Genomic DNA, 16,165 nt, shown 5'->3' with positions numbered 1-16,165 from the left:
TGATTTTAAAGTATTAAAGTATCATTTTGAATACTTCCTCTTGCATATTTCTCTTGCATAAAGCATCTCAAATATATTTCATCTCCAATTTTAATCAAGTTAGTTTAGAAATTGCTAGTATGTTTGTATTTATTTCAAAAGGAAAACTCAACTACAAAAAGACAATTGTAATTGATAATGGTAATTGTAATGGTAATAGAAATGATAGTTACATTAATAATAAAATATTTAATCATGTAAGTAAAATGTTTACTACTTCATAGTATAAGATTTTAAAAATGTTAGACTTTTTCTACATAGTAGTTCAAAAGCATAAACAGTTTCATTCCAGGGGAGGAGTATTTTCACAGAATTGATGAGGTTGGAAAGGACTTTCGGATGTGATATTTCCAACCCTTCTGTTCAAGTAGAGCCACCAAAAGGAGGCAGCCCGGAAGATTTTTAGCAGTTACTGTGGATTGAAAAAATCTATTCCAAAGAGTTCAATAATTTGTCTTGACTAGAAAGCTGTTTTAAATAAATTTCATATACATAACAAGAATCACATACATAAGAGGAACGTTTACTTAGTCAGTACAATAAAATACAAATTCCAGAAACAGAAGTCACAGAAAAATCAAACATCTTTTGTAAATTACTTCATACCTTAAGACTACCAAGATCCAAAAGAAGTAGATTAGAAGTACAGTCATAGAATCCCTTTTGTGGAACAATGATGTATGAAGCCATGAGGTTAATTTTGAGATCAAGAACTTTCTGGGTCTCAATAACATACAACAACCCTAAAAAATAATACAGTTAGTTAATACAAACAAATTAATTGATCCAAAAGCCATGGAACTAGAAGAAGCTGTGAAAGAAACTCAAGCTTCACTTTGATTGAGCTGGGAAAACCACACAACTTTCTTTTTTTCCAATAAGACCACTGGTGCCTGTAGTTGATTGCTGAGCTAGTGTAAATCTACCATCTGCAAGCAAAGTGTGCATGTACTTTCTCCCTACCTGTACTCTCTATACAAATAGTTTGTCATCCCCTTCAGCAAACCACTTATTTCTGCATGAAGAAAAATTTTTGTTTCCCTTCATCTACCATACTGCTACAGCCATCTAATTGACAAGTTTAATTACAGATAGTGAAGCTCTTCAAGTTTTTTCAGGGCCAACAATTATAAGCAACTTTCTAAGATGTACCAAGTATCCGACATGGTGATGATAAAAAATGCTAACACACAAGCAGAAGCTGCAACATGATGTATGCAATTCTGATGAAACCTCATAATGAGCATAAATGAAACAAGAGCTGTAAAGCATACTGCAACTCAGCAGCTGCTGAGATAACCCATTGTGCTCTGTATATTGAGAAATTAAATTATTCCAGAAGGTATAAACGAGATTACCAAACTGGCCAAACTACCAGCATTATTACTACTAAAATACTGAAGTTTACAGTGATTCTGCTGACAAGCATAACCACATCCTGAAGAACAGCAAGTAAAAGGTCTTGCAAGAAGTCTGTTCAAAAATGATGCAATTGTCAGAATATCTATGATAAAATTCTGTTCTCTCATCTGAAGAGGAACCACTGATCTACCTGTGAGATTAGCACAGTTCCTTACAGCACAGTATTCTGCAGATTAATCTTCTTCCACTGCAGTTTTCTGAATCTCAGTCTAGATTTTACAAGCTATGCACAATATGTTCTTAGAAATTTCCATTAAGATTTTCGTTTTAGAGTAGAACAAGCTTTTGGACTACCATAAGCAATGGAATATTCTTGTAAAGAGTCTTTGATGGGGATACATCTCTGAAGTTATGCTATGCCTATTATAACAGAAACATAGAAGGATCAGAGAGTTCAGTGGTAACGAGTAGCCAAGCATATTGCATCTAAGCAAATTTCTATCAAAATAATCTCAGAAATGGCCTGTGACATCAATATATTCAGTACTACTGGAGAAGTTTCTCTTACGAAAGACAAGTATGATGATCCACCCAACCATAAGTTGGTTAATTAAGAACTGCTGTCACACAATATTCAGTCAAAAAAGAAATAATGAATAGAGATAGAAGTGATGCTCAATGTCATTCCTAACACTAGATACATAAAAATGACTCATGTTATATACACTGTGCTTCCTGAGTTTTGTTTTTTTGTTTTGTTTTGTTTTTTACAATTTCTTTATTATTACTTAATATTCATATTTTAAAAGGATATGATTTAAATAGGAATATATTACACATTTAAAAGATATAAATTCATGCATTTCACAGAATCACAGAATCACCCGGGTTGGAAGGGACCTCAAGGATCACGTAGTTCCAACCCCCCTGCCTAGCAGGGGGGTTCCAACCCTGCCTGCCTAGCATTTTTTTCCATTGAAATGAATTTTTATGTGAAAACTTCCCTATGCATCCTCTCCCAACCACAGAAAAAGATGGACATCGAGTTGTATATGCCTCTAATCTAAAGACCTTAAGATACTTCTACTCAAACAAGTTTACTCCATATATCCCATTCAAAAGCATACTTCTACTCAAACAAGTTTACTCCATATATCTCATTCAAAAGCATATTTCAACATGGAGATGAGAACAGCAAATAAGATCTTCAGAAATCTAAAGTTAAGATGAAACTGAAACTATGGGAAGGCCTTTAATCCCGAGTAACTAAAAAACAGATTAATACAGTTTACTTGTCGTGATTTGAATTAATCCAGATTGTTATCAACATTCATCTGAGAATGAAGAAATCATGTGGAAAAGCAACAACTCTGAAAAGAACTTCAGTGTTTCTTTAGAGGACCAGTACCTCCATATTGGCTTTCTAGAAGTATGACACTATTAAGGGTCTTTACCCTTTATGGGTAAAGATGGAGAAAACAGAAAAGCTAGAAGTTACAAACTTTTTTCAAATTCTGCATGGGTTCAGTGATAAAAATGTTAAATATAACCTCAGAGTGTGGGGTATATTTTACAAAGAAAGTTGTAGAAGTTATATACATAAAATTCTTCAATTCCTAAAGCAAATTCTTTGCAATGATATCAAAGATTTCCATCTATTCACGTATTTTGTTGGAAATCTATGATGTTGGTGAAGGCACCTTCATATGGAAAGATATATGTATTCACACTTCAAAAATCTAGTATTTGTCAACATCAAATCAGAACTGAATGCAGTACTTGCCTGTTGATGTTTTTTCACGAAACTCTTCAAGCTTCATCAGAGTTGCAGATGTCAGTTGCTCTAAATGTACATCTTTTGGGGGCCTGAAGAAATCCACCAAGCTGTTTATTGTTCTCTGTTAAAATAATACAACAATACATTGAAAATTGTCTGTTAGAAAAGATTTTTCAAGATAAATAGCTTATTTAAGTATTTACTTACCGCATCGTATATAATTTCCAGTGGCTGTGATTCTATTCTAAGCCTCTGATCTGCCCCCTCATCCAAAGGATTAGTCTCAAACATTATGCTTAAGAGCGAAGTACTATTGTCTGAATAGACTGTTCGAGAAGACAGAAGACAGGGTGTACAGTTTTCTTGGCACACACCTGTAACTTCAAGTGAAGTTATTTTGGTTTCAAATCTGGAAAAAAAAAAAAGAAAAAAAAAAGGAAAAAAAAAAGGTAGGTCCAGTTAGATGAGAGTTGAATGAATGAGCCAAAAGGAAGAGAGAGAAAAAAAAAAAAAAAAGACCAGAACAAAAGGAACAATAAATAAACCACCTTTATTAACCTCAGATATAAATAGTGTAGTCTAAGGATACAGCATACATAACCAATCTGATATCTGTTTCTCATTTCACTATCTTTTGCACTGATTAAACATCTGCGAGTAAATAAGAAGTGAGATCCAAAAATACATCTCAAATACTTTTCATGAAGAGGAGTGTCAGGGCAGGGAAGAGAGATGCAAATGGAAATTCAGATAGAATTAAAAATTAGATGGCACATATTTAAACTTAAGAAACAGATGTAGATGAAGGCAGGAAGGGTTTTAGCATAGAAAAATAAAAAGAAAACCAACAAGATTACAGGCTTCATTACTCATGGATCATCTCAAAGAAAGTACTTTTATATTTGGGATTTTTTTTTTTCCAGTCATTCTGTCCACCTCTCCTATAGCTCTTCGATGAAGATGACTTTTCAAACACTCAAAGAAAAATGTTTCCCACTAACATTGTAATAGTCTCTCCCTTTTTTCAAGAAAATAACATTCTTATGGAAAACATTAATTAAAAATCCAAGAACTCTCCTGCCTGCTAAAACAGAATAGTCCAATTGGAAGGCACATACAAAGATTATCAAGTCCAACTACCTGGCCACTTCAGGGATAACCAAAAGTTAAAGCTTATTATGGAAGGCATTGTCTAAATACCTCCTCAACACTGATAGTCATGGGCATCAACCACTCCACTAGGGAACCTGTTCCGGTGTTTGACCATCCTCACAATAATTAAATGTTTCCTAACATCCAGTTGGAACTTCCCCTTGAGTAGTTTTGTATGCTTTATTGTCAGGAGCAAAAATTTGCACCTCCCTTTCCCATCTGGACTCCATGAGCAATTGTAGGGAGAAAAGAAGTCACATCTCAGCCTCCTTTCCCCTAGACTAGGTAATTCAACTGTCTTCAGCATCTCTTTGTAAAACATGTACTCCAGACCAGCTTTGCTGCCCTCCTCTGGAAACATTCAAGGACCTTAACATCCTTTTACATGATAGTATTACAGAAACCAGTATGCAATACTCAAGGTGAGTCTGCACCAACACTAAACGTAGCAGGAGAATCACCTTTTCTGACTGGTTGGCTATGATGTGTGTAATGCATCCTAAAATACAATTTGCCCTGCTAGCCGCCAGGGAGCACTGAGCCTGCTCTCAACAGCATTTCCAGACCCCTCTCTACAAGGCTGTTCTCCAGTCTCTCATCTTCCAATCTCCATCTGTGGCATTACTTCATCCCAGGTACGTCATCTGGCATCTTTCTGAGTTGAACTTCATGCCATTGCTGACTGCTAAGTGTTCCAGCCTATATAGCTCCTTCTGCAAGACCTGTCATCCCTTCAGGAGGTCAAGAGCAACTCTCAGATCAGTATCATCAGCAGATTTGCCAAGGACGCACTCCACTCCATTCTGATCACTGTTAAAAACATTGAATAAGACTGACCCTAGAATTGAGCACTATGGAACACCACTGGTTACCACAAACCAGCCAGATGCAGCCCCATTTACTACAACTCTAAGCTCTACCATAATGCAGTTAATCACACAGCTAAGTGTGAATGTTTATCTTACAATTGGATAATCTGTCAAGAAGAATGCTGTGAGGGACAATATCAAAGGCCTAACTGAAATCCAGAAAGAATACATCCACTGCCTTCCTTCATCCACCAAGTAGGTGACCCTAGAGAAGATAAAAATAGCAAGGTTGTATTCCTCCATATAAGCAACTCTAACTTTGTTCAGATTAAGTTTCAAAAGGAGCAAGTGAGATATTTATCAAAGAAAGAAAAAGTAATAGGACTGCTTGTATATAACAACAATGGATTGGAAAATAAGGATGAAAATCTGTACTGGCACAACTTTTGAAAATACAGAAGTTAATTTTGAAAAACTATTCACTGTGTCCACTGTTTGCAGGATGATGCTGATCCCAAACTGCACAAGTAAAAATGAAAAAGAGAAATAAAAAATAGTTATAGAGTCTTAAAATGCCTGCTAGCCATCATCAGCACTGCACAAGAAGTAAAACCAGCTTGATAGAGAAAGCTTACCTTATTGCTTGTGCACCAGGTCGTTGCGTAAATACTGTACTCAATTCATTTAAAGAAAATTTTACCAACTCAGGAGTTTGGTTGTTTTCTCTAATTGATGCTGACATGCTTTTTAAATTTACAGACAACTTCATGGCTTCATACTAGAGGAGTGGAAAAGCAATAAATTATAACAGTGAATTATAAAATACACATATAAATTTCAGTACAGTTTATGAAGAGCCGAACACCCAAAATAAAATTCTAAACTACTTTTCCAGTGCTATAAACATCCTGCACCACTACAGTACAAAGGTAATTCCCAAACAGCCACAATGAAAATGCAAGGGTAGAATAAATGTAGACTATGCTTGCAAATCTATGACTTCAATGCAGATGCCCGTAATACATTTTGGGCTTTTGATGAAGCTGGAAAGCAATCCACTGTATTGTGCAAGGTATCTAACATGAAGATGGCTTAAGATTACTTTGAGTGATTTAAAGTTGTTCTTCTCTACTATGTTTCTTCCATCATCTCATACATTATCTACTCATCTATTCCATCTACCTTCACTAATTTTAAGAGTCCACTGAAGTAGTTAATCCACTTTCCTTAAAAATTTCTGAATATTTTAAGATAATATACCAAATATTTTGTAATTTGAACACTGTGCTACTTATGTGAGTTAACTCTACTTTAATTAGACAGTATTTCATTTGGAACTTTTACAGAATATTCTAAGTAAGCTCTTCAATCACTCTCTTCAAATTAAGGGTGTTGTGTTCTATGCAGAGTAACAGTAATAAAATTTAAAAGCAACATGACATTACTCAACTACTTTGAATAAATGTAATTTTAAAAGCAATTCTTTACCACTTTCAGATTTTGGCTTCTAGTATAAAATTACTAATTGTTTTATGACATAATTTGTGACTTACTGATTTTGGAAGTGTTGGGTCCACAGCCGTTTCACTATATCCAATTGCTGCATATAGTTTAGCTTTCTCTTCACTCGTCATAAGACCTCCAAGACCTGTTGCATTGTAAGAAGTTAAGCACAGTATAAGAATCTTTAAGATGCAGATACTATTGCGTGGTACCCAGTCCATGGCAGGATGATTTTTAAGGTCCCTATCCACCTAGGCCGTTCTAAGATACACTTTTGAGTAAAAAACATTAAAAGCAAAAAAAAATAAAAAAATTAAAAAAAAAAGGGTTAAAGCAAAGTCTTAAATTTGAAAAACATTGAGCTTTTAAATAATTTTATACATTTATTCTCAACTACTTTATTTCCTAGCTTGCTAACAATGAAAACATGTTTTTTTGGCATAATTTCTGTGTTCTAGAACATTTACTAGATGCCTTCATATTTTAGTCAGTCATACTCTAAAGCACTGCATGAAAAAGCAAGATTACAAAAATAATGGAAGTAAAATTGCTTACATCCCATTAACTGACACTGTTTTCCTAGCACTTTCTTCAAATCCCCATACACACTACACTGTGCAGACAACTGCTAGAACTGGGAAAGAAGAAAGCAGAAATAAACTTCAGAAAGTCCTACAGAAAGAATTGTAAGATACCCTAGAACATGCATTTAACAATCACATCAGAAAAAAAAAATAAAAAAGTCTAAGGGAAAATGTAAATGCCAAACATTAAAAAAAAATCTGAAATTTCATTTTTAAGGGCCTCTTATTTTAATAACTAAGTCTCTACAATAGGAAAAAACACCAATAAATGAACATACTTGAAGCCTTTACTTCTTGTTTCTGTTCATCCTTATCTTCCCGTGACCAGCCCCATATCCAACTAAACCAGCCACCAGAATTTTCATCATCTTGTTTTGTTCCTGGTTTGTATATTTTGCATCCAGATTTAGTGGCCTGAAATGAATACATATTAATTATCTTCATGTTTCTTTCTTCTCACTTGGATAACAATTAAATACTTTTATTAACAAACAGAATAAGCAAAACTTAACCAATTTTAAGACAATAAAGGTTTTTTATGAAGATTTTCCAGCTAACTCTCACTCCTCATCTCCTCACTCCCTCCTCTAAAAGAAAAAAAAAATAAAATAAAAAAAGCCACAAAGAACCACTCCACAACTTTATGTTCTGCTCTGCATAGAAACAATTAAAAGAGTCATTAAAAATACACACATTAGCTATGAAGTAACCAGCACAGGCCACATTTTAATTCATCTTTTTTTTTTTTTTTTTTTTTTTTAATTTCAGAGATGTAAAAAAAAATAAAAAAAATAAAAAAAAATAAAAAAAAAAAATCCAATGTTATTTGAGTAATAAGATAATTATTTTGAGAAAAATAGGAAATCAATCCCAGATCTGATATGTAGAGCTACAACAGTAGAGCTTCCTTTCTTCTAGTTGCATCATTTCAACAGCTAGGACACATACTCTGAGATGCCAATCATGACTTCAACACTGTGTTCTCAGAGAAAGTGAAACCTATATCCAGATTTGACTACCTAAAGTTTGGCATAAGTGATGGTAAACGCACATCAAGCAACATAAACAACAGAGGAGTTCTCAAACTTGTAGCAGACCACATAAGCCAAGTATTTTCATAACTGATACAACTGTAGCAGACATGAACCCAAGATAAGCCTTGATTTTAAAGATACTTAGTGAATATGATACCCAAAGTAAGAGACAAATTATGCAGAATGTCAGTTAAAGAACACACATGCTAAAAAACTTTGAAAAGTCATCTAATGTTCTTTTTATGAAGGATGTCAAATTATCAAGCAGTTGTAGAAAGCAAGTGGTTTAATGAAAAAAAAAAAAAAAAAAAAAAAAAAAAAATGGACAAAGCTTTAAAATAGAGTTGTCAAACCTCCAAGATAAGAGGTTTGTAAGACACTAAGAATTATGAGTTGGAGGACAACTGCCATTCTTGGCATGTCTGAAGCTGCAGCTGGCAACATAGACCAACACAAGAAAGGCTATAAGCAGAAACAAGGAAAACCATAGTTGTGCAAAGATACGAAAAAAATAAATAAAAAAATAAAAAAATTGCATGATAAAAAGTTCACTCTTTCTGAATAAATCCTGCTCCCTTTTTTCTTTGCTTCATTTGCAGAGGTCTACAAATCAGTGCAGTCTACAGAAGGATTACTTCACAAGGTACATTTTCTGATTAAAGGAAGGTACATTTTCTCATTAAAAGAAAGGGAGAGAAAAAGAGTATCAGCATCTACTCTCAGTTCAGGGAATCACTTATGAATTTTCTCCAGATTGAAGGGATAAAAGTTTCTCAAGATACCTGATATTGGAGTTGATGCTTGGCTTACTGAAGTTGAGTTTTGTTATGCAGGGCACAGTGATGAAGATTAAAAACTAGGTGAAGGTATGGGATAGAAAGTTATTGCTACAAAGTTCTAAGAGGTTCAAATGGTTCAATAATTGTAGCCTCCTGGGAGCTTGAATTCAAAGTATGAAAAAATTCAAGCCCTTGAAATTCAATTGAGGTATGTTGAGGAGAAGAAAGAAAAAAAAAGAAACATGAAAGCTTAACAAATAACAGGATTTTTTATTTAGCTTTACTCAGCCTACACTTAAGGATATTCCTTTAAGTTCCTGGTAGACTTAAAGCTACCCATCAACAATACAAATCTAGAGATAGACTATGCTCTTGCAATATCCTTTTTGGGACTGTTTTGTGAGGTATTATTATTAACTGGTAGTAATTACAAAAGGCTTCCAGCAGATCAACAGAGGTAGGACACAACTTAGAATCATTGTAACCTGATATTTAGTACTTGGAAATTACTCCAGAAAATTACTTATGCATTGGTCTAGAGAATCACTGAAGATTCCTTCCAACTGAACTATTCCATTTTGTCTTTCAAGATACTTCTCCAACACTGTCAAATGCATTGCTTAAGGTACAAAGAAATAAAAATAAATTCTCTTGCAACCCTCACCTAAGCACTATAGAAACTTGTCTTAAAACTAAGGACTGGAACATGATCATTATAGGAGTGTAGTATGACATAACCTTCTGTAAGAATTAATTTCATACTTATTTTCTCCAGCACAGCTGTAAGTCAGAGGGGAAAAAGGAAGAACAAAGACTAGCAATTCTCCAGGATCTTCCTCACCTCACCAGTGCCGGGAGGAAAGAAATAAAACCAAAGTAACTCCATGGCACAAGATTAAAATAAATAAATAAAGAATAATAATAATAAAAAGACAAAAATTAAATGAGAAATAAAACAAAAACTGCTAAGGAAAAGAACTCTAGCCAAACAACTGAAGAGGAGGAACATGACCATGTCTTCCCCTGTTAAAGTCTGAATAATTATTATACCTGCTCCTTAATATAGATTTATGTATAAACAATTGTAAGAAAAAAGAAACACATTTATAGATTCCTGTTTTGTTCTACCAATACATCATTACTTCTACAATTGCATTCACACTGCACTTTAAATACACTACAAAACAGAAATTTGAAATGTCTCATTCAACTACTGTGATAACAAATGACTGCAATAAGTGAATTTAAATTATCAACCATTCTGAACTTCATGTTCTGTTTCTAGTCACAATGATTATCAATGAAGAAAGACCCTTTTGCAGATTTCAGAAAAACTGCAGATTTCACTTCAGTATTCTGGATTAATGTTCAGACACTATGTTGAGAACTAAGGAGCATATTAACATAGTTATACAAGTTTCTTACTTCTGAAATCACATAATTTTACTTCATTGTAACCATCTATTTAGGTTTTATTCTGCATTAGCTATATTCAAAATAACATTTTCAAAATAGTAACAAAATGTGAACATACTAGGTATATAGGTGTCAAGACTACATTCATAGGGTACTAGGAAGGAAAAGAATAAAACTAATCAAGTTTAGACTGTTTGAGTGAAAAAAAAATAATAAAAGCCCGAAAATTTCCAAGCTATGGACATAACCACTTTCAGTTTACCTTAAATTTTCATCACTTGACCAAATTTCACAGATCTTCTGTAAGAATTGTGGGAATAAATTTCCCCTCATCAGTTATTCTAGGGAAACTATATATGAAACTAATTTCTGCTTAATTGGAGGCTGAAACTATGTATTATAATAACAAATGTGAAACGTAAGTAGAAGAAAAGACTGTATACAGCATAATTCAAACACCAGAACTAAAATGCATCTGCCTAATGTATACACACAATCTTATGCTGTTGATGTTCTCCAACTCAATTAAATGATGAAATTTTACCTCAACTTCTGCTTGTTGCCTTGCAAGTGTGATGTTAAAAATATCCAGGACCTTTTCAAACTCCTAAAAGAGAGAAGAGAAATTATTTTTGGACAGTCTGATTTGGTATGATTTCATTGCTCACAGTCTTAGAGAAAGTGACAACAAACTACTCTTTTCAGAGAGTTCAAGTAATTTGCTCAAGTTCAAAAAGCAAAATGAACCTGGAGGAAAAAAGGTACATCAGTTTATGTTTTTCTTCAGTGCAATTAGTAATTTAAAATGAACTCATATGTTTATTGATATTACTCACAAAGAAAATTATTGATGAAGCTGTAAGTCAGGTTGCTGAAGTTATATTCGAAATCAGTACTTACAAACACATAACGTGTTTACTTCAAAAAAAAAAACCAAACATTAAAATGAAGCTGTTAGCAAAAAATGGCTGACCTCTAAAGATTTTAAGATTTCTTCATTAGGTTTTTTTGATATTATCTTTGTTCTATACAACTCCTTGTAGTTCTTCACTTGATTCCTATGATGCCGAATATGTTCCCATGACCACATTTGGAGCTTACGTTGAACATTTACTTCAAGGATGCCGTAAATAACATATTTCCACCTAAGGACAAACGAAGTGTAGCTTACATTTCTATTGGCTTACTGAAAAGATGACTAAAGCTATGCAGACACCCACTTATTATAACTAGTTGTGAAAGCATGAAATCCCTTGTTTAATACTACACTTTGGTTCAACAAATGATTAAATATGATAATCTTAAAAAAAATTAAAGCAAACAACAACAAAAAACACAGAGGACTTAGTTTTAGGAGGAAGTGAGTTCCAACATTCTTAAATAAGAGATTATATCTGGATTTATGTTTCAAATGAGTAAATAACTAACAAATCGTTTTCCAAGCATGAGGAGGCCTACCATATCTTGGCATTGTTGTGCAGTGGAACATCAGGCCTGTACTTCCTATACGGCAAATTTCGAGTCATCATATCAATAGATTCAAGAAGTTCCATGACACTGAAGTACTAAAAGATAAAAAAACAAAAAAAGTCCAACTTGAGTGTTAACTGGCTCTCTGCAAACAATGTAAACCACTTATATTTCCTTAATGACAGAATAATTAGCAAAGAAAAGCAAAACATCACTTTATGTTTATTGTAAAATTACATACTAACCTTTTCACTACCGTATGTAATTAAAAAAATATAGATAGATAGATATAGATATATACCTGTGGCTTATTGAATTCAACAGCTATGTCCTTTATATTTATATCTAGATCCATTTTTGGAGTTGAGAAGTCAATGTCAGATCGAGGATTCATAAGAAGCTTGGCCTCAGCAGAAATTGGACGGAATACTGAAACACAGATGTTGATGAAAGGAAAAAAATAAAAACAACATGAATTCTTTAAGATTCCCATAAATAATACATAATACCTATCAGCTCAAGTTACAGTAGGTCATTTCTTGGAAAATGCTTGATTCAGAACATGAAAACGTGATCAATGCAGCAAAAAAATGCAGTATAAGCTATACTCAGTTTTCCAGTTTTATTCTGATGATGTGAGCCATAAATCATTTTGGTTTAATGACTACACTTTAAAACAGACTTGCCCAAGAGGTAACAGTAAGGACAACTCTTTGTTGGTTTTTCGTTCGTTTGTGTGTGTGTGTGTGTGTGATGTTACTGATACATTAGACTCTTTGATTAGTTACACTCACACTAATAAATAAATAAATAAATATTCTACATTTCTAAATCAAAACCTGAGTAACCACAGGAAAAAAAATCAATGTGGATGCTAAGTAAAGCAAAGCACATCATACATTAAAATTAGCTCAGAAAATAGATGTTATTCCTCAGTTTGGCAATATCAAGCATTCACTAGAGCCTTCAGAAGCTATGCTTGATTTGGTTTTTCCATCTGTTTCAGGAAAATGATCCAACAGTATTACTTGAAATCATGTAGTTCACATCCCTATAAAATGAAATTTCCTTTACTATTAGAAATACTGATACATCATCTACATAAAAAACATTCTAGATCTACTGATAAGTTCATAAGTGTGGAAAACATCTTTGCAAGATAAAGCAATGTTTACACGTATTTAACTTGGTTTCACTTTAAGCTCATTACTCTTTGTGAAGTTTTGTTTTATTCTATGTATTTTGTGGTAAATTTTGTATTCATTTTCTCCCTGTATCCAGTTTGATATATTTATTTTTCCCTCCTTTCTATCTGCTGGTATTACATTTGTGTTTACAGTTCAAAATACAAAAGACAACTTTTTACTTACTACCTTCCTATCAAGGTCTCAGTGTAGAGCTGCTATGCAACAGTCAGAATTTTCACATGCCACCGAACATTGGCATGATATAAATCTTAAAATATCTGTGTTTCTGTGGGTACTGATGGCTTTTAAGAGTGTAAATCCCAAATCTTGGAATTTTCCACTTAATCTTTTTGAACTTCTGTGTAAGGATTAGGTAACAGATGATATTTACACTTGCTTTCTTGTAAAGAGAGTCCAAGCTAGCAACTGAAAATCATAAATTAGAAAACAGAATAAACTAAATAGTACTGAGGAGCAGATGAATTGTGACAGACCCAAAAAGCTTCCTCCTTCAGGCAAATAAAAATCTGTAAATAAAATAATGCTGCCTTTTTTAATCCTCTTTATTGTAAACTACTTGCTCTATATAAGGCCATTTCAAAAGCCATTCTATTTTGTGAAGACTTATTAAAGAAGCACATGAGAAATAAAAATGAATATGGAAAGTACACAACTACCATGTTTGAATGGAACTAATGACACGTTTGTAAAGTAAACAATAATGAAAGCAGTGCAACTTATGATAAGGTAACACTAAAGAAAACAAAAAACTGGTGTTTCAGAATTATGTAGGTACTGTTTTCACCCTAAGAAAAATTTAAAAAAAAAAAAAAAAAAAGGAAAAAAAAGTACATTTCCCATAAGGTAAGTTACCTCAAAATCACAAAGCAATCTCAAAACCATAAATTATTCAAACCACCCCTGATTAACATGACTTACAAGATGCACACATTATTGATTCTTAAAATAAAGAATTATCAATGGATGTGAATGAGGATTAATGTCACTGGGTTAGAAAAACTCTTGACTGTAATCAAAGTCTTTTTAAGGGTACAAATACAGTAGAATATGAAGACACAGTTCTTCCTACAAAAGAACAACAAATGCATGGAATAAAAAAGCAGCAACCTCTGAGAAGTGCTAAAAATGAAACAACTATGCATATTATTTTATTTCAACCTGTAGTATGTAACACTTCACGTAGCACTTACCAAAATCATAACCAACTGGAATCACATTGCGGCAGGCAACTCCCTGTTTCAAGCTAACCTATAATGGAGTAAAATTAAAAAGTCACAATTCTATTACATTGTAGACTTTTGAAAATAAAAGCAATTGACAGTTTGATATGTTTCAGATAATCCATCCAAAAGACAATTCAATTTGAAATAAGCATCCATTTTTAAACATAACTAAATTGATATATTAGAGGACTATTGTTTTTAGCTACTAAATCACTGAGCAGTGAAATACCCCCTATTGTAAATATTTTTCTAATCAACAAAGGACTTTTTTTTCCCCAAAGTTTCTCAGATGACTGTTGGATTTCCATCACATAAAAAGCATAAAGCTTAGTATTTTCCCTGATGCTTCATTTATTATCAAGACATTTCTTGAAGATATTGGCATAAATGAGAACAGAACAGAAAGGGAAACCTGCTCAGTTCTTCATAGTATGAACTACAGTAGCAGACACTCATTCTTTACTTACCAGCGATTCATTATACCCATAATGATAGAACATCTCAGATTTCACATTCCAGTAAGCAAAAAGGTTATCCAGTCGTACAAGCTGAAAAAACAACAGAATATAAATATTAATAAATCTAAAAGTTTTAAATGTAATTTGTATTTCACAAAGTCTGGATTAACAAGAATATTCAGACCATTCAGTGCACATTGCACATTTTTGTATTTCAAAGTCTACGCAGTTGTATCTTCTTACTGTAGAAGAAATTCAAATTCGTGGCTAGTTTGTACCGCACCTAGTTCTTTCTTTGGCATTCAGATTATACTGTACCTTATAGAACAACTTGGCAGATTCATCATGTAAACATGGATTCCAATTCTTGTCTGAGGTCTGAAATGAAAAGTAATGATAGTTTTTCTGCTCTTTACTCAATACCAGCATTTTATCATCACTGGAACAAACAAATAGAACAAACAGGACGATCATCATAATTAAACACTCTGCAATTGGAGCAACACTATCTTCTGATTTTGGACTATCAAGCCGTGACTTTCTTAATCAGACTTCCTTACTGAGAAAACACATATATGTATATATGCAGTGATTGGCATGCTGTACACAGGAACCTAAAGATTCCAGTTTTGCAAACAGTTTTCCTTTAGTATTATTTATAGGGAAGCATTTTCAAAGGAGAAAAAAAAGGGACTGGAATTCACAGATCACAGAATCACCCGGGTTGGAAGGGACCTCAAGGATCATGTAGTTCCAACCCCCCTGCCTAGCAGGGCCACCAAACATACACATTCAGATCAGGTTGCCCAGGACCCCGTCCAACCTGGCCTTGAACACATCCAAGGACGGGGCATCCACAACCTCCCTGGGCAGCCCGTTCCAGGGCCTAACCACTCTCCTTGTAAAGAACTTCCCCCTAACATCCAACCTAAATCTCCTTCAACTTGGATCCATTTCCCCTAGTCCTGCTGTTGTCAGCCCTTTTGAAGAGTTTACTCCCCTCCTGGGTGTAGGTTCCCTTCAGGTATTGATAGGCTGCAATGAGGTCACCCCGCAGCCTTCTCTTCTCCAGGCTGAACAAGCCCAACTCCCTCAGCCTGTCCTCATAGGGGAGGTGCTCCAGCCCCCTGATCATCTTAGTCGCCCTCCTCTGGACCCTTTCCAAAATCTCAATGTCTTTCTTGTACTGAGGGCTCCACACCTGGACACAGTACTCCAGATGGGGCCTCACAAGAGCCGAGTAGAGAGGGACACTCACCTCCCTGTCCCTGCTGACCACCCCTCTCCTGATGGAGCCCAGGATCCCATTTGCCTTTCGAGCTGCCAGAGCGCACTGCTGGCTCATGTTCAG

At 34.1% G+C, this 16,165-nt stretch overlaps 1 protein-coding gene across 1 annotated transcript in view; it reads right to left on the bottom strand.

The window, feature by feature from the left end:
• The window catches only part of VPS13A (vacuolar protein sorting 13 homolog A), a 91,870-nt gene that overhangs the window by 70,337 nt on the left and 5,368 nt on the right, over positions 1–16,165 (bottom strand). The window contains exons 3-15 of the mRNA XM_042826738.1: positions 15,133–15,192; positions 14,824–14,904; positions 14,324–14,381; positions 12,227–12,354; positions 11,914–12,020; positions 11,429–11,600; positions 11,000–11,062; positions 7,505–7,640; positions 6,693–6,787; positions 5,775–5,917; positions 3,386–3,587; positions 3,185–3,299; positions 646–782 (exon numbers count right to left, since the gene is read on the bottom strand). Coding sequence (XP_042682672.1) covers positions 646–782; positions 3,185–3,299; positions 3,386–3,587; positions 5,775–5,917; positions 6,693–6,787; positions 7,505–7,640; positions 11,000–11,062; positions 11,429–11,600; positions 11,914–12,020; positions 12,227–12,354; positions 14,324–14,381; positions 14,824–14,904; positions 15,133–15,192 — 1,497 coding nt within the window. The remainder of the gene's footprint in view (positions 1–645; positions 783–3,184; positions 3,300–3,385; positions 3,588–5,774; positions 5,918–6,692; positions 6,788–7,504; positions 7,641–10,999; positions 11,063–11,428; positions 11,601–11,913; positions 12,021–12,226; positions 12,355–14,323; positions 14,382–14,823; positions 14,905–15,132; positions 15,193–16,165) is intronic.

This window comes from Centrocercus urophasianus, unplaced genomic scaffold (assembly GCF_019232065.1).
Source record: "Centrocercus urophasianus isolate 14NV4802_14NV808 unplaced genomic scaffold, USGS_Curo_1.0 seq_27, whole genome shotgun sequence".
Lineage (NCBI taxonomy): Eukaryota > Metazoa > Chordata > Aves > Galliformes > Phasianidae > Centrocercus > Centrocercus urophasianus.
Note: the sequence above shows the minus strand (reverse complement) of the source record. Positions and strands in the feature narration are given on the sequence as shown.